General features: G+C 30.6%; 1 protein-coding gene across 4 annotated transcripts in view; it reads right to left on the minus strand.

Annotated features, from left to right (window-relative positions):
- The window catches only part of LOC129957213 (high affinity cAMP-specific and IBMX-insensitive 3',5'-cyclic phosphodiesterase 8B-like), a 517,725-nt gene that overhangs the window by 159,300 nt on the left and 333,083 nt on the right, over positions 1-25,342 (minus strand). For 3 of the 4 annotated variants that reach the window (XM_056069465.1, XM_056069448.1, XM_056069440.1), the window contains exon 2: positions 12,892-12,924. The exons of the other annotated variant lie outside the window; for it this stretch is intronic. In XM_056069465.1, coding sequence (XP_055925440.1) covers positions 12,892-12,924 — 33 coding nt within the window. The remainder of the gene's footprint in view (positions 1-12,891; positions 12,925-25,342) is intronic. 4 annotated transcript variants of the gene reach the window in all.

The raw sequence follows: 25,342 nt of genomic DNA on the forward strand, positions 1-25,342 counted from the left end.
AGATTCTTCTTAGAGTAGGCTGTAAATCTGTGATGAAAAAGTTATAATATAACTTAATGAATAGTTCAACATAAATAACAAAATAATTTAATTTTCTGGTTAAAACAATAATAAATTACTTAACACAGGAATAGGAAAATGCATTCTTAGAAGCATTATCGATTATATTGAAATGGCTGCAATAGATGGCAGCACAAAGCTATTGATTTAAAATTCTGCTAAAAAATTATTCATATTTGTTATATATGTTTCGTTAGTAAAATAAATATGTATGCACTTTTGTAAACGTTTCTTATAAACTTATGCAGAGATTAATAATTTATATTTTTAAGGGCCACGAAAGAATAATTTTGAAAAATTCAACTTATTTTCCGATTATACTTTCTTAGTGAATTTTTTAGCACCGAAGGTGGAATTTTCAGTACTTTTATGATTATTTAAGATTTCTCTGTTTTATAGGGAGGGTTTGTAAAATGATGAATTAAAATTTATTTAGTTTTCCAGCGTTAAGTCGCGTTATATGTTTTAATGCCTTTGCCGTAGCACTGCACCAGAAATTCCAAAATTTAATATCACCTAATTGTTAATCACCACCTGGTTTTGATAATTTAAGTTTTTTTCATTAAAATAACTATTAAAAAATGGGTATATTGTTAAGCACAATTGAAAGCCATCTAAACTCTAAGGTATTTCAAAATAAAGGGACTTTAAATTTAAAAATTATCTAAAAACAAAGAACAAAAATAAATAAGTAAATAAACAAATTCTTAGTAATTATTGAATTAGTGTTTACTTTATATAAATCAATAATCCTTTTCATGTTATTTTTTTACGTACATATATTAACCTCATGTCTGGCAAAGCTTATTCAAAACTGACTTTTGTACATAAAAAAAATCAATCCAGATCAAACCAAATTTATGTTCTACGGGCATTAAAGTTCGGTTTTCCGATATTCCATTTTAGCCAACGTGAGTTCCGAGTTGATGAAAATTTCTAAATCGGAAATAACGTACTTAGTAAAATTTACTATCGTAAAGTATGCCGATTTTTGAGTGGTTATTTATTTCTCTGTTGGTAGAAAGACACGAAATAAAATCAAACAGACAAAAGAAATATGGGCGAGTATATAATTAATGTCGCAGGAAATTTCAAGCTGATCAGATCTCAAGGATAGTGAAAACCACTGTTAATATTTTTTTGTACATGTTTTTGTGTTTTATATCATTAAGAACTTTAGTTATGTGTCTCTGTATTAATGTTTCATTATGACAACTGAAAAAGAAAAAAAAAAAATATATGTATTGTTTTAAAGGATTAATTTGAAGAGCAACATATGAAACGAAGACTCATTGAAGCATTTGAAAAGAATGGACTAAATACTATTGAAGCAATTAAATGCATTGAGTGACGAAAAAGAATCTTAATATGGATGTGTCGCCGGGAAGCAAATTATTACAGAAAAGAAAACCTTGAATATGTTTTGTCTTCATGGATTCATTTTAATGCTGCTTTTAAGGATGATCAATTTTTATATAATCAATTTTTGTGTCATATTTCTTTTTATTCAGAAAAAAAAAACATTAGACCCTTAATGTTTTTATGTCTAAAGTAGGAGATTGTAAGTAAAAAAGACTTTTTCTTTTTCTCTTTCTGACATTTTCATTTAAGCTTATTTTGTCAGTCCCCGTTTATGTCAGGTAATTGTGACTCAACCCTAATGACAGAATCAATTTTTTTTGTATACAAAAATACGATCGATTTCAAAGAAAAGAACTCGCCACCAAATCAAAAGCGGATGTCTATTTAATCTTAGAGGTTCAACAGTCCTCTCGAAAAATGAAAACTCATTGATATCTAAGATTTTTCTTTTGTTATTTCCTTTCTAGTAATAAGTTGTTCCTCCAGAAAAGTAGAAACAAAAGCATGAATGAAGAGAGACATTTTAACTTCCTTTTAGAAAGGAGAAGAAAGCACATAACTGAACAGAAAGCAGATTTTTCAGTGCTCAAATTTAATCACCAATTTCTTTAATTTTGAACTTAACATATAAACAATAAACAATCTAATGCAATTTTATTTTTAGAGCTTTTACTTAGTGATGGGTAGAAAAACTGCATGATTCTTTTCTTCCAATAAACAAAGCAAATTTTTGTACATACATTTTTTAAAAATAATGCTGTTGCGCAAACGCATTAGTAACGCTTATTTGCCCCTGCTACACCCTGAAACAAAAAAACAACAACAACAAAAAAACGCAATACTGTAGATTTGCATGTTAAAATTTCTGCCAAACGATATTTTAAATCATTTTTAAGAATTTCATTTATATTTTATCTGTTTTTACCAGAAAGAGTATTAAATAACAATTTATTTACCGAAATATTTTAAAGTTTTTGTCCCTGTTTTAGTAAAGTATTTTGTCAACCCAGTGATACTGCATTATCAGTATTCCAGGAAAAACAATATTAAATAATCTTTCTGAAATTTACTACAATATAAATTAGTACTTTGTGCAGAATTTCTTTTCTCTGATTTTTTTTTTTATCAATTAACCCTTTAAAGGGCCATTTTTTTCTAGTCATATTATGTTAAAATATTTTTAGGCTTGAAATTAGAATAAGAAAAGGGATTCATTTAGCTTATTAGATAAATTTAATTTGATTAATTAATTCATTTGGTTAATTAATAATTAAGTAAGAAATCAAGACACATCATTTTGTCTGATATAAAGAACTGAAGCATCTAAGTTTCTGACTTACTAAAAAAATTTGTCAGAACTTATGCCAACCTACATAATTTCATACAAATATTGATAAATTTGGTGGGAAGGATACTTCCCACGGCCATAGAAAGGGTTAAAGATCTCACAAAACTTTTCTGTAATCATAATCGGTTCTCACTTGTTTCTTTAGCGATTGAAATTGAGATTCCTTTGAAATGTGAAATTGAATCTTCTACATTGTCTTGATGTTTTACCTTTCAAATATACACTTTGAAAAGAAAACATATATATTAATCTGAAGCAACACTGAAAAACATGTTTTGTTTCTCTTGCATTTTACAGATTTCTTATTCCTTCCCTAGAATCCTTTTGTAAAAATGGAAAATCCTGAAAATAAAGCGAAATCATATTATTCTTAAAGCTTTTCGCTACTGTTACATATCTAAAATATAAATTCTATATCTTCTTACAGAAATAGATAAAATTCGGAAGAGTGAAGTTTTAAGTTTGCTTACTCCACCGATTTACATTATTTTTTTTTTTTTTTGTTTTTTAACTTTTCAATTTAAAAATTAATAAGAATTATAGAATATACTTTCATATTTTTAAAAATGAATAACAATTGCCTTGTTTTTTAGGCATTTTAATATAAAGTAAGAATTACTATCAAACAATCATTATACCTTGAAATGTGAGAAAAAAATGTGGGAATTCTCATTTAACACCCAGAATTTCAAATTTCAATGTTTTATGCTAGAAACTAGAGTATCTTCAATGTTAAAATATATAATATAATATATTACAACAGTATATATTTCAGTAATAATTATTAAATCAAAAGGGTGGAATATGAAAGAAATTTTGCTACCGAGACCTTTTTTTTTTTTTTTAATAATTAACTGATAGTTATAACTCGTAGAGGTAGCGCTTCGCGCTCCCAATGCACAGGTTCGAGGTTGGAACCTCGGGCTGGGCAAGGTCGACTCAGCCTTTCATCCCCTAAGTGGGTCGATAAACTGAGGATCAAGCATGCTTAGAATCTAAACACTGGGGGTTCTGCGTTAGGCTGACTACCTAATCGGGACATAGTCCTTGCACCCCAGGGTCCTCGGTCCTCAGATATGGGTACTGTAGACCTTGGCCCACATGAGCTGTCGTGCTATTAAATTTAGTTTAGTTTTAGTTAGATAGTTATAACTAACGGATGATTTTAACTTAAATCACAATTCGTTGACCAAAGAGTTGTTTATTTAGCCATTTTCTAAAATATTTGACGAACAGAACACATATTTAATTGCATATTTTGCAATTGCTCCCATTTTGAAAAATTATTTATGCATAAGAATTTATTATAATTTGCTATACATTTTAGAATCTTCTTTACATTAGTTTTGCTCAGAATACAAGTTATTTTGAAGTATTTTTTTTTAAAGTTTTATTCTTGAATATTTATTTTATATTTACAGTGTTTAAGAATTCTCGATAATTCACAATTTAAATTTGTTTGGAAATTTAACAGAATTACCGATGGCTAAAAAAATTTGATAAACTAGACATCTCTCGCTACCTAGTTAATTTTTTTCATCGTTGGTTAACTTTAATTAACATTTTGTTTTATACTATCAAATGGAAATTATTCATATCATCAAATTGAAAGCCTCATTATGATATTTCTTTGGTTCAACAAGAACTCTTTTTTTAATGAGTGATTAGTAATTTTCTTTTATTGAACATTAATGATTTTCAAGATTACATTGAAAAATTTATGCATTAAATAAACACAATTAGTTAAAGAAGATTTCTAAAAGCATGGCAATCATTGAAAGAATAATATTTTCGCTATAACATTCATATTCTGGCAGAAAATAATAAGATGAATGAACCGAATCCTTAGAAAAATATATCTATTGGGAGGAAAGAAATATATATAATATCTTTCTTTCTATATATTATAAATCATATATTTCCTATAAGGAATTCAATAAGGTCTTAATATCAGGGCAGCAACTGCAATAAAACTCATCCTGTCAGATCCCTGAGATATGGCTGGGCACCGACAAAGCCCCATGGATTCCATCACTCATGGTTTACCGTCGAATCATGATACCAGCTTCAGATTATTACAAAGATTAGTTCGTCTCATACTGAGGATGCAGCTGTCGATTGTGAAATTAATATCACTATATCTACAAATAGCAATGGATATTACGGTTATTTTCGGAAAAGGATAACAAAAATCAAGGGTTAAAAATAAATGTGTATAATATATAATAATAGAGGTAATAATAATATATAGATATATATAACACAGCAAATTATGGATAAAATTCAGCTAGTGATAATTCTGTTATTTTTATGAAATATAAATGATTCATCATTATTATTTTTGATTTGATTTGTTTGGGATTTTTTGGCGCAACAGTCATGATGTTGACCATGCTGCGTCAAACAATAGGAAAAATTGTATCATTTTCAAAGAGTCATCGAAGAGAAAATGAGGAGAGACTATAAAATGTAATCAAGGCTTAAATAAATGGATAAAACTTTATGGGCTTTAAAAATGCAAAGGGTTGGACATAAGACATCTTATCAAGCAAGAAAGATAAAGGAGTGCAAGACTTTTGGAAAAAATGTTAACACTGGGCAGGGGCAATCGGACAATATATGTTGGACATATATTTGACAATGACATCTCGAATACAGAGGCGGTTGTTCACCTAGCAACGAGTTAATATAAATAGCATCATTATATTAAGCAATGATAGACATTTTGGTTATTTTCGCAAGCACACACAAAAAAAACGAAACATTAGCAGATATTTTCTAATGATGCTTCGTTATACTTAAAAATCGAAACGAACTGCTTTCTAAAAATATGTTTATCAATTAAACTGAAAATTTCTGGGGAAAAAAATTTAGCATTGTGATACTTCGATATATAGAAATATTAAATTCTTGGCCAGTATTTTTTCAATAAAGAATTGATATTCGATGTTGGATAGGTGAGGCCATTTGCTAAGAGGGAGAAAAATATGACACGGAGAGCTGGTTGTGAAGAAATAATAAAGTGGTAATAAATACATTTATACTTAAATCGGCTCACGTTTTTTCTACATTTCTTTAACGAGGCATTATTGACGTATTCTCAGAAGGAACAATGGCGGAATTAGGTATTTTACTAACTTACACGGTGTATATTTTAATTCAATTCAGTTCAGTTATATTAACGTTTCATTTTTTTAAAGCAACACTAGGACTATTTTAGGACGGACTTCATAATTTTGAACCGCAGTCAGATGACGAGGACGACATCTGAGCTGGCGCCCCCTCTTCTAAATTCCGCACCACACCACACCAGCGGGAGGACATTTGACTCCGATATATTTAACGTGCACCAGACCCGCTTACACGATGGTTCTTCGGTGGAATCAGGTCTCGAATGTGAAACTCTCCGGTTCCAAAGCTGAGGCCTTACCACCAAGCCACCGTGGCACAGAGTATATTTTAGAGCCAAGTGTATATTTTGGTTAATGCTAGTTGAAGTTCACAAATTTTTAACTTTATTATCGTCTTAATGATTCCATTATTGACTTTTATTTTAGTAACTTTGCGAAAATATATATGTTTATTTTTTAAATATTTATCTTGAAAAAAATAACTCAAGTAGCAAAATTCTTTAGAAAAATTAATTTACTATCTAATGAGTTTGTTACTTACAAATTTAATTTTAAAAATAATTACTTACATTAACAAATTATATAGAAATAATTATACACATCAAATAATTATAATATCAACAATTATTATTTTACTATACCAGTCAAGTGGGATATAACAGTTCCAGTAAACTGAATAGCTAGTATTTCAATCTATTATAAACAAGCAAATATACTTTAATTTATTTATTAATGATTATAATAATTCAATTAAAAATACCGTAGTGATAATATTTTATAATTCATAGAATAAATACTCTTTTTTCACAAACATAATGTACCTAAACTAAAATATTTTAACTGATTTTTCCGATTAAGCTTTTGTTCTCAGTTACTTTATCGAAAATCATCTACTGCGCATGAGCAAAACGTAGCTAGATCTGACAAATTTTGATTCATGTCCGTCTCCTTAAATATCAAAATAGACTCATCTAATATCAGGTGATTCTTACGTCAAAACCGCCAACTCCTGACAGCCAGGCTATATAATATTTACCCATTCCAATATTACCTCTTCGATCTTGTTAGGGCTTAAGGATTTCAATCTTTTCCGACATTCTCTAACACTTTCGAAGGATTTAATAACCAAGTCACGATTTTTGAAATTCATTTCTACCGCAATTGTTTAAATTTTATACTTTTTCTTTCTCTTTACGCTGTCTAAGTTTTTTACTAAGTCAAACCTTTCTTTCTTTCATATTTTAGGAATTTTATTTAGGGTTCATGTTTATTAATAAAAAATCTAAAGTTAAACTAAATTAAAAATAAAAATATCACTCCAACGTAGGAAAGGTAGGTCTCTTTTTAATTCAATTTATATTAATTCTTATGAATGAAATTCATTGTCACTTTGATTTCGATATAGGTATGCATAAGTTAAGTAGAAATAAATTGTTCGACAGGTAGAAATTTTATTCGAGAAATAAAAATTATTTTAAAAATAAAAATTCAGGGTTCTTGAAAAAAAATTAATATATACAGAGAGATTTTCGATAAATAAGAGCTCGGTTGCATCTACTTTAAAATATTCCTGAAATAGGAATTGGATATGTTACAAATAAGAATAAAATCAACAATTCTTAGTAAACACATTTTAAAAACTTTCTGTTTCATATTTTAAAATGATTATACTCATGCAATATAATGAATTAGAATTACATATATTATGAATGAACGCAGTGTAGTAATTAATTCATTTTAAATTAATTTTCGAAATATTCCATAAAATATTCCTCCAGAATTCCGTGCTTTAATATTTTCGAAACATAAAGCAAAATCTTTAAATCACATATAATGAGCTTATTTAATATTTAGCAAAATCATTACAAAGTTAAGATATTTTGCAAATAACTTTTCCACGAAACTATTTTCCAAAAAAAAAAAAAAAATGACATTAGTCATTAAAACAGGAAATTTCGAAAATAATATAATGTCATTTTTATAAACTTAGTGTAAAGGCCAAATATTAGTAAATAAATGTTACCGTAATCTATTTTCTAGGAAGTTAAAACCTAATATCAAAATGTGAAGCAAGTATACTCAGAAATCTGGAAATTCTAAAAGCAATTCCAATAAAAAAGAATTTTAAAAATTGAATTTATTTCACTAAAACATGTTTACTAAAAGATTCATACATATATAATGAATTAAAAGTTATTAATATTGATAATTATGTAATAAATTGCAAGAATTTCTTGGCTTATTTCTATACTTTGTTTATTATTTTCGTAAATTCATTCATATTAATATATAACTTATGAGATATATTTTTGAAATACATTTTAATAAACTCTGTAGCTTTGATAAAATTACAAAATTTTATTTTGAAAAATACCAAACTTCGAAATCAGGCACTTTTTAAAAAAAAAAAAATATCAGTGTTCTTTCAGTCATTTTTCAACTTTAATTTGAAATATTTTTGCATTACAATGAGCATAAAATATTTTCTAAATATGGATTTAAATTTTTTTGTATTTGCTTTAAATTGAAATTACTTTTTTCGCCAATAATTCATCGATAAATAAAAATAAATTATTTTCATCCCATGCAAAATAGGGGTTATTGTAAACTTTTAAAACTAATTTAAATATATATTTTTTTAGTTATTTCAGCATATGAAGATTCTCAGTAGATATCAATTACTGAAAAGAAACTCTTTTTTTTGCCTGAAAACATTCCCTTAAATAATTTTCGATATTACATAAAATCAATAAATGCGTCTTTAAAAATTGTTTTTATTTGCTTTAGTAATTAAAAAAATTAATTGCTGGGAGTGTAGAATAAATATAATGATTCAAAGCTTTTATTTGTTGTATGAGCTCCTTTTTAGAATCTTTTTTTGTTTCAACAAATTGACCATCACAGACAATTTCATTCAACAATCTTCTGAATATGTAAAATACCGTAACTTAACGCTGTGAAATTAGCCAAAGCCACAGGTCTTGCACTATTGGTAGATTGCCGAGCATTTCTGCTAAAATTAAAATATTTTGGACAGGTTTCGAAATTAGTGAGTATTCAAATTTGAAAAATTAATAAGCCTTTCAAAATCCTAAAAAAAATTTAAATAAGTAATTTCAGTGTTTACTCTTTTATCGTTTCGTATGGTTTTTTTACTTGAAATTATCAAATACGAGCCGTGTTTTTTAAGTAAGGGCCGTTCTGTTGCATACACTAATAGGTAGCGCGCGCCACAACAAGTGTTTACGTCATGTCCCGGTATTCTTTGGGAACAACTATGCTCAGTTGCAGCTGTGTAGGTCTGTTCTGTGTCTTTAAAATTATCAAGATTATCGTATCGCCCGCCCCCTGCGAGGTACGTTCAGTAATAGTTTTTTTTTTTTTTGTATGCAAGAAAATGCTTGCTGCAGACATTCCCCAGCAGATCTGTGAAGTTTACGGAGCCACTGCCATGAGTGAAGGCAAAGTGCGTCGAACACTTTAAAGCTAGGCGCGACAACGTCCATGATGAGTCATGCCCCGGTCGTCCATCAGTCATCACAGAAGATATGGTGGCTTCAGTTGAAACGACAATTCTTGAGAATAGATGCTTTACCATAAGCACTCTTTCAAACGACTTTCCTGAAGTGTCTAGGTGAGTACTGTGGTCCCATTGTATCATCTAACACCTCACAGAGACCACAAAGATTTGAGTGGTCGTAAAATTCTTTGACTCATTATAACGAAGAAGATGATGCCATGTTGAGTCGGATCGTAACGAACGTGAGTTTCACATGTCACTCCTGAATCGAAGCGACAGGGCATGGAGACACACACACTTTTCCGTAAGGGTCAAGCCCAAACGGACCCTGTCTCAGCGCAAGATCATCGAATCCGTGTTGGGGAATAGGCATGGTTTTTTGTTGGCCAACTTCATGCAATGCGGAAGGCTACGCCCAAAACCTGCGAAAGCTACGCAGAGCGATTCAAAACAAAAGACGCGGCATACTGACAAAGAGAATTTTGCTACTCCATGACAATGTAAGCACTCACACCGAAACTCAGACCCAAACTTTATTGAATTTTTTTGGCTGGGAAGTTTAGACTCCCCCCTTCTACAGACCAGACCTTGCACAGAGCTATTTTCATCTTTTCCGCTTTTTCAAACATTAATTCGGCGGCAACCCTTACAACGATGATGAAGAGATCTTACTGAAGTTACCTCTTGGTATTCGGAGCAGGCGGCAAGTTTCTATGAAAAGGGTATTCAAAATCTAGTTGTAAGGTATGATACGTGTTTAAACAAATTTGGGAACTATGCTGAAAAATAGAGAAATATAAAATCTAAAAATAAATTTGGTTTAAAAATTTTTTTTTCGTTTGGTTCTTATTTTCAAACGACTATTAAAAAACACCCCTCGTATCATGTTTTTTGGAATTTCAAAAGATCACCGCTTTTACATATAAACATTGATTATGACATAAATTAGAAGCTTCTTGAAAAGATTTCGTCTAAATTCGTGTTTGCGAATCATTATTCTGAAACAATTAAAAAATAATTCATTTTTTTCTAAAGAAATTCCACTATAAAAATGTTTAAAGCAGGAATGGCTCTTCATAACACACTGATTTCCGGTAGGTAATCATAATACATTGATATAAGTGGTACGAAGTCGATTTTGTGTTAATTTTAAATGAAATATTTAAAGTGTTATTTATGTAATTCCTACAAATCTATATCAGCAAAATAGAGAGCTAAAGCCCAACATGAATTAAAACTAAAAAATGATTACTTTTAATACAGCCGGTGTGCAGATCCAAGATATTTGAATCATTCATTTCTAGTAAGTCTCAGTTGAAGATTCAAAACTCTGGGATATGTGTGAATAGGGCTATTCGAGAATTACAACCTACATTTTAACGGGCAGTAGTATTATATTTCGGTATCAGGAGGAACCAGGCGGCTAATAAATTAATAGAAGACTATTACCTGATGGTATTACCCAAAGATAGTAGTAAATCTGCTCGTAATAGACAGCGATAAAAGTACATGTAAGAAAGGTCGTAGGCAGAGTTTCGTTTTATGGAGTCATTTCAAAGCTTATATTTATTTCACGACCGATTTCCAGTCTCCCTATAATAAAGCTCAGCAGAAAAGTTTTGAAAAGGATGATGGCTGTTTAAGCGCAGGATTTATCGTTCGAACGAACAATAGGGTGTACTCCTATCAGTTGACGTTAGTTTAATAACAACCCTTCAGGAGAAGAATCAACTTCATAATGACATCATCACGTTACCAATAGCAACGAGACACAAAAGTTCAACAATGTGCTGTCAACAGCAGGATCACAGGAAGCCACACAACATCACCTTTTCTTTTCTCGATATTCAATTCTTATTAGATAATAACATCGATAAATCTATCTGCTTTATTTTATTTTGGACGGGGAACGGCTACTTTCACTTCGATTGTAATGAGTATTTTTTGTTGTTGTTTTAGTTGATTTGACACGATGAAATAAGTGTTGAAATTATTGTTTTTTTTTACTTTTTTTATTAATCAGAACTTGGGACAGGTATTTGTTTTAATGCAGATGATTACACAGGCTATGTGCTAACGTGTTTCTCCTTTCTCATGTACATAGTAGAAAGAAAGTAGAAAGCGTCAAAAAATTCGAATTGGAGATTCGGATTGGAAAAGTTCGAATGACAAGTTAATTAGAAAGTATGAGAGAAAGTTTTGCGGAGACCATTCCTCCCAGTTTCTTTTTGTCGTCTCCTACAGAATGAATGAATCATGAAATCTCACATAATCATGATGGGAATTCCAAATAAATCGAAATTCTTTGAAGGAGTCCCTAAAAGTATCGTAATCATACATAAAAAGTTGATATTTATAACAATCGATTAAAATCTGAGGTTTAATTTTTTGATTTTCTGATATTAATCAGAAATAAAGAATCTTGTGTATTTTGAACCTATTCTGTTCATAATAATCAACTTCTGACACATTGTATATTAAGAATTTCTACGCCACTATACAGGGTGTCTCAAAAACCTTGACCGCGGCTTTTATTCCGGAAATATTGAAAAGAAGGCAAAAGAAGCTTAAAAGAAGATTCAAAATGTTATGAAATCGATTAAAATTTTCAGGAGATTAAACTTTAAAAAATACAAAATTTAAATTTTTATACGGAAACCGTACAAAAAAATTTCCAATGAATAAAATGTGCCTCGGGTCCGTATAAAAATTTAAATTTTATATTTTTTAAAGTTTAATCTCCTGAAACTTTAAATGATTTCATAGCAATTTGCACCTTTTCTTTTCTCAACTTTGTAATTTACAGTATATGTCTGCGATCAATATTTAAGGAACAAAAGCTGCTGTCAAGTTTTTTGAGGCACTCTGTATATTTGATGAAAAAGACAAATGACACACAAATTATACGGTAAAAACGAAAGGTTTAAAGAGACGTATGCTGGTTCAATTGTCATCTATGCCATTTGGCCATGCTTAAAAAATTACGAGATCATCCAAAATTGTCCTTGCTTAAATTTTAAACAGAGTTTTAATTTAAGAAAAATAAAAAATTAAAACTTTCTTTGTAACAGCAAAATTAAAGAATTACTTTGCATTAATTACACTTGCAATGGATAATCATGAAAATCATGCATTAGCAAAATTATTTTTTAGCAGATAGATAAAGTATATTTAATATATAGATAAAGTATATTAAAAAAGTATATTAAAGTATATACATATAGATAAAGTATATTTTATATTTTTTTAAAAACTTAAAAAAAATTAAATCTGAAAAGAACCTTAATTGCAAATAAATATTTTCAAAATTAGTAAACTCTAGAAACAATTATACGAAAGAATTAAGTACTAGTAACTAGAAACAACATCTACGAAAGCTCATTAGCAGTAAAGCTCATGCAGTAATGCGGATAGAGATACATGCTAATTAACAATAGCATGCTTATAATGAACTGACATCATAAACTTACGGCTGAAGCACACGCCACTTCCGCCCACCTTTTCTGAAATAAAATGGTAAAATAAAATAGTACAGTGTTTATATAAGTTTATACATGATTATTTTTTAAAAAGTACATAAAAAAACAAAAAACAGTGCAGTACTCTTACAATCTTAATATATAAAAACTCTTATGTATATATATGTAATAATAAATGTTTAATAATAATAATAATATCCCAATATGTAATACTCTTAAAATATAAAAATAGTATACAAATCTAGAAAATACTTTTAAAATTGCACTTATTCTATTGAAATCACAGTTTTGTGTGTGAGTCTTTTAATGGTTTTTACCGAGTTACAGTTTTGTCAAATATTTGTGGTGATTTGCATTGTGTTTTGACAAACTGTTTAAAATTAGTTAAGTTTTATAAATAACATAGCACAAATTCCATTTTTGTTAAAAAATTTTTTTATAAAATTCAAAACATCACTATAGTTTCATAAAAGACTCTAACAAAAAAAAGATAGTTTTCGGTATGATATATACTAATGCAAAAAATCTTGAAGTTTATAATACAAGATGTTAAGTAAAATACAAAGTTTATTAAGCATAAATCCCACCGAGGGGCACCTCAGAAATGGGGATGAGAAGCTACCGCTTTTTCTACCCTGGTGGGTACACAAAGGGTGGATTACCTTTGAAGGGAAGGGTAGGTTACCTTTTATCGATGATAGGATATACTTCTCATGGGCAGGGTTGTACCGTGGCCGATGACGGCCCTCAGGACTCAACCATATTTCCTACCAGTGTTCCAAAAACGTAGTGAATCCTTAGAAGAATTGGGTGAAATATTCCAATTTTCGATACGACACTTTTCAATCAGGCCGCAGAATTCCTCCTATCAGTAGTTTTTAAAGCTAAAATGCTAAAATGTATTGCATATTATCCATAGAGCATTATATTAATATATTTATTCAAATTGGCACTGGGTAGCAATATTTATTAAATAGAAGTAAGATAGTTATTGGTTTGAAAAACTTTAAAACAAAGGGAATAGAAACATAGGGAATATTTGGTATTTACAGAAGGGGCTCATAAAAGAACCCCGCGCTTTTTAAAAAATCATTTCAAGTCAACGGTAAGAGTTTGGTCAGATCAGTGAATTTTTTTAAAAAAAAATCAGTAGCACCTCAAATTTTACTTCCGTTCCGTTTGTTTTTTCAACACTTGTTAGCTTCGTGCGCCATTGATCTTGAAGTAACGTAGCAGAAACTTATTCTATAGTACAGTGAAATGGCGACGCCACAACAAAAGGCTCAATATGTTATCTGACTTATAAACATTGGATCGGTTACCACTGTACAGTGGAACTTTCGGCATGAATATGGTGCTAATGTGACTACGGACAAAACCATTCGTCAATGGTTCCGTGCGTTTAAAGAAACGGGAAGTGTGCTGAAAAGGAAGTCGTCTGGTAGGCCTAGAGTGTCTGAAGAGATTGTCAATAAAATCCATATTTCATATCATCGAAGTCCGAAAAAATCGTTGAGATGACGCAGTCTTCATTTGGGCATATCCAAATCAACCATTCATAAGGTGATTCACAAACAGCGTACAAGATACAGCTTGTACAGGAAATTAAATCAACAGACAAAAACAAGAGACTAGAGTTTGCTGTTACTTTTCTAGATATGACAGATATTAATAATTATTTTTTAAAGAAATGTGATTTTTATTGATGAGGCCACCTTTAATGCAAGCGTTACTGTGAACCAATACAATTGTAGAGTTCATAGCTGACTCATGAGTTCGTCATCAGTGTGACTCACCGAAGTTGATTGCTTGGTGTGACCTTATGCATAATCAAGTTATAGGTCCCTCCATTTTTGAGGAAAAATTCTATAAATGGTGATGCCTACTGTGAAATGTTTGGGGAATATGTTTTCCCCTATTTGGTTGATACTGAGGCGGAGAAGGGTCCTGTCTACTTTCAGCAAGATGGAAGCACCCCCTCACTTCAGTTTGCGTGTACGGATACTCGATTTGGTAACAAGTGGATTGGAAAGGCAGGGTCCTTGACTTCCAAGAAGCCCGGATCTGACCCCATTAGATTTTTTCTTCTGGGAACATATCAAGAATCTTTACGCAGCGAAAATTCAGAGTGTAAACCATCTGAGGCAAAGGATAATCTCCAGTGTGGCAAACATCTCTCTAGACATGCTGACCAGGACACGGAAAGAGATTGAATACCGTTTGGATGTGTGCCGTGCCACATACGGGACACATATTGATATCAACTATATATTAAAAATCTTGATAAATTAACCTTTAAGAACATATATATAACATTAGCCTAATTTTATGATTGAATTTAAAAAAATGCATCAAAACCCTGAAGTTTTTTTATGGACACCCTGTTTAAAAAGAAAATAAGCGATAATAAGTATATTTATAAAGATTTATATCATTACTGTTGACATCTATTGAACTGTAAAAGAAATATAACTATTTGTAATCATTGTAGTCGGTTTCCTTTAGAATATTAGTATGTTGGAGGAATATGTTTTCCCAAAATGTACCACACATACATAAGTACATTTATTTACTCGTATAAATTGTTCGGTGGGGGGGGGGGGCATCCATTTCTCTTAGCATCGCAGAGGTGTTCTGAAAAAGGGATATAAATCTACGAATTTTTGTCTCAACGATGCATTTCTTATTCAAGAAAAAAGTTTCACGCATCCTGCATGCGAAACCTACTTTATTCCTAAATTCCTCCCATTGGTATTGGCTGGCAATAATTATTAAATAGAAATAATATATTTAATGATTTAAAAAAATTATAAAAAAGGGAAATAGAATACAGATTAAAATAAATGTTTGGTATTTACAAAAGTATAAAAAAATAAGCAATTAAAAGTATATTTATAAAAATTGATAACATTAATGTAGACAGATATTGAACTGTAAAAGAAATGTAACGATTTGTAACCAGTGCAGGTGGTTTTGTTTAGTGTATGCAAATATATCACACATACATAAGTACATTTATTTACTCGTATAAATTGCTTGGGGGGGGCATCCATTTGTCTTAGCAATGCAGAGGTGTTCTGAAAGAGGGATATAAATCTACGAATTTTTGTCTCAAAGAGGCATTTTCTATTCAAAGAAAATGTTTCACACATCCTGCGTGCGAAACCTACTTTATTCCTAAATTCCACCCATTTTCCTGCCAGGCGTAGAAACAAAGCAACGTTTTCCGCACCCTTGTCTCAATACATTCTGTTCCTTCACGGAAAACTGATGCATAAATCTCTCAGTTTCACGGACAGGAAAAGCAATGTGGGACTCGCAGGTGGTAGTATCAAATGAATAAAAATAAAAAACTTCTATAGAGGCGCACAATTTTTCTTTTCACAAGAAAGCGAAAACCAACCTGAGAATATGTCAGTAAGGAGGGGAAATCTCGATATTTTTCTTTTTCTTTTTTTTCTGTGGGAGGCGGGAAAATAAATGATAAAAGCCCGTCATATCCAAGTTTGAAAGACTTTTGAAGAAAACCGAAGGTATTTTTTTTCCTTCATAAGATGACGTCAGTGAGATAGCTAGCATAAGTTTACGAAATCCGAGAATTCAATTTCAAGAAAATTTTATTTCATAGAGCGTCAAACTACTGCAGGAAAATCAAAATTGCTCGCCAATTTTTTTTTAAAGTTAAGAAATAGTAAGGACAACAACCTCTGGTGGCTTTGATTTTCTGGCAACATAATGGAGTGAAAATTGACTCTCTCGAAATTAAATTCATTTTATTTTTCAGCAGCTGATTTTCGAAAATGTGTTGGAATTACAAACATGCCGAATATTTGTGCATTTCGATAAAAGATTTCTAAAGGATTTCCAAAAGATTTGTGGTTTTTACCAGAAGAACTCTTTCTTCCTATTCCAAAAGATTACTTTTTTATGTTCCTCTATTTTAGCTTTTAATTTAAGATTTTCTTTTGAATTAACTTGTATGCCTTCTCTAGACATATAGTCACGGAAAAGTATGCCCTATAAAAAATATTTTATACAGCATTTTTAACAAAACATAAATCTATCTATATCTATACTTATAATAAAGCTCAAGGTGTGTGTGTGTGTGTGTGTTGGCGCTCTACAGGCCAGACCGTTTGACCTACAGCTACCAAATTTGGTACATGTATACCTTGGAGATTGGGAATGTGCACCTGGGGTTCCTTTTTTCGAATTTTTAATTAGAATTTTAATTATTAATTAAAAACTAACTTTCCTGCCAAAAAAGTCTTCCATTTTCCCCACCGCCAAATGAGTAAGGCTTCAGTTTTTTTTTCTCCCAACAGTAATGAGGCTAGGGTTAACATTTTTCGGCGGATTATTTCAAACGATTCTGTTTATTTTTTTAATGTTTGATGCATTTAAAATTAATCATTGTTAATGAATCGATCTTTCAGATTCATTCTGAAGTACTTTTGAATTAAAATAAAACAGAATAAAGAAAATTAAAAATTTCTAATCCGCATAGCGTTACCCCAACTGGCGTAGAAAAAATCACGTATTTGCGTTATGTAACTGGCGTTGAAAATTCACGCATGCGCATTGTGTTCTGAATTCCGCATTGTGTTGACAATTATTATCAACAGATGCTGACTGAATTTAAATTATTTTTAGGTTCGTTGTATGCTTTTGTAATTAAAATGTATTTATGTTAGTTATATATTTTTTGTATATGCTTATAGTTTTAAGTACATCGTTTTTTAAGTAGTTTTTTTAAAACCTGTTTTCAACCGTTTATTTTAAACAATTCGTTTTATTTTCTTAGTGTTTGATGCATTTAAAATGAAACATTGTTAATTAATCGATCTGTTCATGATGAATCTAAGAAAATTTTGTTGACAAATTCTTGAGATATTACATAAATTAAAAAAGATATTCTTTAGTGCCCATAAAGTTTAAACGCTGAGTAACTCTATTTTCAGTAATCAGATTATAAAAAAAATGCTTTGTTTCAGTAAAAAATATTATTATATTAATTGAAGATTAATTCTTTCCACTTTAATTTAAAGCATAAATTCTACGGGTGCTAACAGAAAATTAGAGAGATACATATTACGTTATAACTGAAGGCCTTTATAATATTATGAATGAGTTATATGACAATCAAAATTTGAAGTTTTAAAATATTTTGATGAAGAAGCTATTAAAGTAGGAATTGCATAAAATATTTAATTATTAAAATTTTAACGAACATTAAGATTGGCGAACCGGCTGGTCGCCAAAGGCGGCTAGTACTTATAATAAAGCTCAATGTGTGTGTGTGTGTGTGTTGGCGCTCTACAGGCCAGACCATTCAACCTACAGCTACCAAATTTGGCACGTGTATACCTTGGAGGTCGAGAATGTGCACCTGGGGGTTATTTTTTCGAATTTTTAATTAGAATTTTATTTATTTAAAAATTAAGAGAAATTTTGGCGTGTTTCTGCTATAACTTCCGAAAATATTACCGCACAAAAAAGATTTTTACATGAAGTTAAAGATCAAAAAATTTATCTTTTAAATGATACCAATGTTTTAACCTTAAAATTAAATTTCTATTTTTAATGAATTTTTAAATAAATATTTTAACTATATTTTTCAACAATTTATACAAAATAAAAATAAAATTTAAGCTGCACGAGCACATTTCGCATTCATAGGAAAAAATTAGCTTTTTTGAAAGTGTTGCCATCACATTTATTAAAGCTCCAATTAAAAATAAATAAATCTTTTTGGAAATGAAATATGCAAAAATATAATTTTCGGCACGTATCTGTAGGAAATGAAACAAATATAAAATATTATTTTTTCTAAAAAATTAATTCAAGAAAAATTATTTTATGATCTTTTACACTCTCTGTATTATTAATCCAGTTAATCAGTTTTATTTTAAGGCAAGTTTTATTTAATATGAACAGGATATCCATTGAAATCAGGGCCACACAGCTAATTTGTAAACCTTTAGAAAGACACAGATCTGCTAAAATGGTCTAAATGGAAAATGATTATATTTTATGTAACTTGATTCAATAAATGCTCTAATAAATAACGAATTTTTGATTTTACATAAAGCTTCTGCTGTTGTAATCACGATTAACGAAATGTCCTTGAAACACTAATATTTTAAATAAAAAGTGTTAATTTCCAATCAACTAAATCAATCTCTTAAACTGACTGATTTATGAAAATGTAAATATCACTATTCAATAAAAAAAAAGGATAATTTTAGATTTTCCATCGATCGTTTAAAAAAAAATACGCCAATCAGCACGCAGGTTTCTCATGATTAATTGGCCTAAGATTATGAAAATGTTGAGTTTTTCTAAATTTTTAAATTCAAAACTTCATAAATAAGTCTTAGTTGATCTTGGAAAATAGAATCATTCATTCATTTATTTAAAATTTGGTTTGTACAGAATATTTCTCAGAATATGATACTTTACTGCATTAAATTTAGACTTCATAATTTTTGAAATATATTTATAGGCCGGAACAAAATATTATTATTTATTTCATTTCAATCCTTTTGAAAGCAAAATAAAACTGAATTTTATGCTGAATCTGAGAAATTTTTGTTGAATTATTCTTTGCGATATTACATAAATTATGAAAAATATTTTGTAGTTCACATAAGACTTAAATATCGAGCGATTCTGTTCGCAATACTCATATTCAATAACAATAATAATAAATAAATAACAATAAAGATGATAAATAAAATAAAACGCTTGGTTTTATTAAAAAATATCTTTATATTAATTACAATTTTATCATTTCCACTTTAAATTAAAGTTGAAGTTTTACTGGAAATGACAACAAATTAGCAAAATATATATAGTAAATTGAACGAAACGATCTAAACAACAGTATAAGTTTGGTATGACTATCAAAATTTGAAGATTAAAAATGTTTTGTTTGAGAATCTATTAAGAGACCAGTTACTTAAAATATTTAATTGAAAATTGTAGCGGGCGGTAATACTGGCGAACCGGCTGGTCGCCAAAGGCGGCTAGTAATTAATAAATAAATATTCTAAGTAAAAATTCGATTTTCATTAATTATGCAAAGAGTAACAAACACACTTTGAATAACCACAATTATAAAGGGTGTTGCAAAATTAGCGCAAGATTTGAATTTGAAACCATCCCTGCTGTAAAGTGTTGGCAAACTTATTAAAAATCATTTGACACCTGATAGTTTAGTGCTAGTAAAGATGGAGCATTATATGACAAAAAGACATGTTTTCATTGTTGAACAATATTTCAAAAATAATGAAAGCTTGGTGGCCATAGTCTGAAAAGTTTAGAATTGGCCCCCTAAATCGGGTGATTTAACACCATTGAAATTCTTTTTATGGGATTATTTGGAGTCAAAGGTCTGTGCCAACAAGTTCACAAGCACATGTGCAGTGAAGGAGGAAATTCAACGCTGCTTCAATGAAATTCAGCCACAATTATACAGAATGATCATAGAAAATATCGACAAAAGAGTGCGTATGTGCCAGCAAAGCCGTGGGGACATTTTCCCAACGTGTTATTCCATACATAACCCTATCCTACGTACTTTACGATTCAATAAAAATATAGAAATTTAAAGAAAAAAAAAACGGTGTTTTTTATTTAATTCAAATTTTGTGTTAACAAATTGTTCTATCGTATAACGTTCCATTTTTATTAACTCTAAACTATCAGCTGTCAAATAGTTTTTTTATAGGGTTGCCAGCGCTTTACCGCGCAAAATGTGGCAAAATCAAATCTTGCGTTAATTTCGCGACACCCTTTATGTGCTTATTTTGCAATTTAAAATAACTGCTCAAATTTTTTTATGGAAAACGGTATGAAGAACTTCAAATAGTATTTATGCCCAGTTATTTTTTTAAATGAGGTTTTGAATTCACTGAGTGTGACCGACTTGAGATACAAACTTTGAAGGAAATCTATCGGTGTGTGATCATAGATCATAAAAGAGAGAGAGTTGAATGTTATTAATCTTCCTAATAATTTATTTACTAAAATTTAATTTATTTAATTTTCTGATTGTGGAGGGGATTCTCATCACTAAAATTTTATTTATTAATTGCCAAGTCTCTGTTGAATGTGTAGCATGACACTATCCAATTGTAAATTCTATTTGTTAGTTGCCAAATCTCTGTTGAATGTGTAGCATGACACTATCCAATTGTAAATTCTATTTGTTAGTTGCCAAGTCTCTGTTGAATGTGTAGCATGACATTATCCAATTGTAAATTCTATTTGTTAGTTGCCAAGTCTCTGTTGAATGTGTAGCATGACATTATCCAATTGTAAATTCTATTTGTTAGTTGCCAAGTCTCTGTTGAATGTGTAGCATGACATTATCCAATTGTAAATTCTATTTGTTAGTTGCCAAGTCTTTGTTGAATGGGTAGCATGACACTATCCAATTGTAAATTCTATTTGTTAGTTGCCAAGTCTCTGTTGAATGTGTAGCATGACATTATCCAATTGTAAATTCTATTTGTTAGTTGCCAAGTCTCTGTTGAATGGGTAGCATGACACTATCCAATTGTAAATCTTGGTAAAAAAAAAAAACTGTCACTGCATTTTCAAAGAAGAAACATCCAATTAATCCACATGCTAAAAATTATTTTTTACACATTTTGATACACAAGTTCATATTTTGCCCCGCTGTCAAACAAAGTTAATTAATTTCCAGGTAATGACAATTATGTCAGTTAACTGAGCCTTATTTATCAAAAGGGCTGCTTGAGAGTTATTTTCCATTATGGATCTACTGAGATAGAGTTTAATGTAGGAGACATTTTAAGAGATCATATTTTAAAAATAGTATCTGTAAATTGTGAATGTGAAGAATGAAAAGTTATTGCATTAATTTGTCAGTATCCTGAAATTTTCGATTAGTAATTGATTTCGACTTTCTTCCTTTTAATTAGTAAGCAATTTTGATATATAATATTTTTATATATTTAATATCTAATAAAAATATAATTGTATGGGAAATGGTTCTTTACAACATGAATGCGTAAGCAATACACAATGAAAAACTCCTTCCGATAAGCTGAAAGGCAAAGTTAGATTCCTTTATATCTAAGTTACTATTTGGCAAAATAATTTGTTGATGTCGGAAAGAGTAAAAACTAGGGTTTGAAAATCACTTTTCAGGCCCTAACTTTTAAAATATTGCAGTTAGCGAAAAACTTCAAATACAAAAGTTCTTCTTCTCAATGATGCGCTAATTTGGCTAATTGGATTTATTTTCATATCTTCAATATTCCAAAAGTTGTAGTGAAATGATAATTTCACCTCCTCCCACAGCCATTTTCACTTCTTTTGAGCTAGATAGGACATTTACGAATCGTTAGAGATTTTTACATTTCTAACAACATATTCGAGGGCGAGAAGTCGAAGGATAAATAAGTTCCTATTGCCATAATAGTTTTGGTCTTCTTTCCATAATGGGTCAACTAGTTGCGCGATACGTTTTATTTGGCTTAGCGTTATAAAATTCATACGGATTTACGATACGTAATGGCCATTGACTCAGATACTTGATAGAATGCATTATAGAATTAGCAACTCTTTAAAGGTAGAAAAGACCGGGGCTAGACCCGGGGCAGGATGGCACTTTGCTAATAGCGCATTTAAAAAACACTAGATGGCAGTAAAAACAGGAACACAGTAAACAGGAAGTATGATTTCATACGCTCAGAAGTTTTTAGTCAATTTCATTTGGATCCACAGATATTAGAAGTCAAATTGTTTTTTTTTCTTCGAGAAGTAAGTATTACTACTCACTTGATTTTCTTCTAAAATATACAATATTAGCAATGAAAATTATCTTATGTTACATTTAGTATTTTGATATTCATGAATGTATTTGTGAGAAAGCATCTTTTAATTAATTTAATATTTCTGAATCAAAAATGGAATCAAAATCAAAATGGCATGACGGGGCATATTGGCACCAAGCCAGGTGGGGCACGTTGGCACCGGCAGGGCAGGTTGGCCTTGCTCTTTTAATGATGCCGAAGATTTATTTGTCTAATATTTTTTTTTCAGTGCCATGGTTAGAAACAGAAAGAGGACTACAAACCGAGCTTCGACCCTCCGTTATTGTGGAAGCAGTAAAAGCGATATTGCATAAAAAAAATGTCTTCTTCAAAGGCTGCTGAAAAGTATGGGATACCTTTGCGATCCCTAAAACGCTACTTCCAAAAAAGCTTCAAAAGTAGGGGGGGGGGGGATTATCCTTTGACTTTCAGCTATCTTCCAACACGAAAAATTTTCAGCTCTAAGGAGGAAGAAGATCTTGCAGGATATGTAAAACGAGCGTCAGATGTTTATTTTGGTCCGAAGAAGTACGGAAATTTGCGTACCAGTTTGCTATTTCATTAAAACGGAAAGTGCCTGTTTCTTGTGAAGAAAATCTACTAGCAGGTGAGGACTGGTTCAGCTTATTTTTAAAAAAGGAATTCTTCTTTATCCATCAGAAGGCCAGAAGCAACGAGTCTCAGCCAGGCGACATCCTTTAATAAAACAAATGTTGCCGCATTTTATGGGGCCGGGGTACGTTGACACCGACGGAGTTAGCTCATTCAACTCGATATTGCTCCCTTATTTTTTTTACCGAACTGTTATTCATTCCGTTTTATACTAGCCAAAGGATGTAAGAATATTTTGGTACACATATCAGCTATTTAGTCATTACTAAAAAAAAATGAGAAAAATTCGCAAACAAAATTGATGTCAACATGTCCTCTACTCAAAAAATTAGAATGCAGTTTCTTAAAAATTAATAAGAGTTCATTTTATTCTAAGTAGGGCAAAATAATTTTTCAAGAATTTGAAATGAATTATGATTCATTCCTAAATGAAAATTTTATTCTCAATACTTCTAAATGAACATAAAATTAACCCCAAAACTTAATTAGGGGAGTGCTTATTATATAGAAGAATTGTTTAATTGGTTGGAAACATATTAACTTCAAAAATTTGATGACAGCTTGAAAAATATATTTTTATTAATATTTTAACGTTCCATAAAAACTAGGAACGTTATTAAACCGAGGCTTTATAAATACGCTGAGTAGACTTATTTTTCATTGTTAATCGAAAGTTTCTTTCAAATACATAGGTATATTTCAAGTTACTTCTTAAAAGTTTTAATGAATAATTTAAACCTTTTTCGCTATCTTGCCGATTTGAGGGGGAGTGTCACGGAGTGCTTGGACTCAGGGTTCTTAACCTCCGGACATAATAGTAAAATAGGGTAACGATATGGCAAAGAGGTTTCACAGTAGGTTTCGATATCTTCAGAGATCTTCAAGGATCTTGATTTCTCCCCCCCCCCTTTTGGATGCAATGATAACAGATTTATATGTTAGATTCATTACACTAATGTAGTTCATCTCAGGAAAACTTCTTTTATCCGCTGGAAAACATTTTTTTATGATTAGAATTCTGATGGGTATAAGTAGTTTTAGCTATAATGTTCCCTACTATTGACGCACTATTATGATGGTAATGATTTTAATATAATACACTGATTGTTAAAGTGAATTGATGATTTTTAATGATGCCCACCGAATGATAATTATTTTTTATTTTATTAATATAATTACATGTTTACATGGTTTTAATTGAATTTTTAACAATATCAGTAGAATATTTACTGACTTTCCTCCTTTAATAAACGTGTTGACTGTCTGCAGTCTTTTCGACGCTTTAAAATTTAACTAATTATTTTTTGAAAAAAATTAAAAATAAATTTTAAAAACTGAATTTTTTTTTTTTAAATTTCGGATTTTGAAGGCAAATTTTTAGTTTGGAAGGTGGGACTGATGGGAAAAATAGGAGATTTCCCTCTTACAGGACCATTCTGAATACCAGGCAAAACACTTTCTCCCGCTTGTCTATCCCACTCTTTATACCTGGACTTGGATAGACGGAGATGATATGAGTTTTTCAAATCTTCCACCAGTAGCAATTATTGAACTCTCGGCTGTAATCATACACTCAAGAGCCAAAACATTATGACCACCCCTACATTTTGCAATGAACTCGCCTGGATGACGTGCAAGGCACGTGATCAGGCGGAAGTGGTATTTAACTGCTGCTGGAGAGTCCGAAGAATCATTCTTTCACTTACTTCTGTGTGTGATGGGAAAGGCTGCGGATCTAAGCGACTTTGATTGAGGGCAGATTGTAATGGCTCGAAGGCTCGGAACAAGTATTTCCGAAACTGCACGACTCGTGGGTTGTGCGCGATCTACAGTTGTTAGTACTTATGCAAAATGGGTAAATGACGGTGAAAGCAACAGTAGACGACATGGTGTTGGACGTCCACACGCTATCAAAGAAAAAAGTCGTCGGTGACTGCCTCGCATGGTGAAACAAAACCGGAGCCAGACAGTGGCTCAGCTGA

This window comes from Argiope bruennichi, chromosome 2 (genome assembly GCF_947563725.1).
Source record: "Argiope bruennichi chromosome 2, qqArgBrue1.1, whole genome shotgun sequence".
Lineage (NCBI taxonomy): Eukaryota > Metazoa > Arthropoda > Arachnida > Araneae > Araneidae > Argiope > Argiope bruennichi.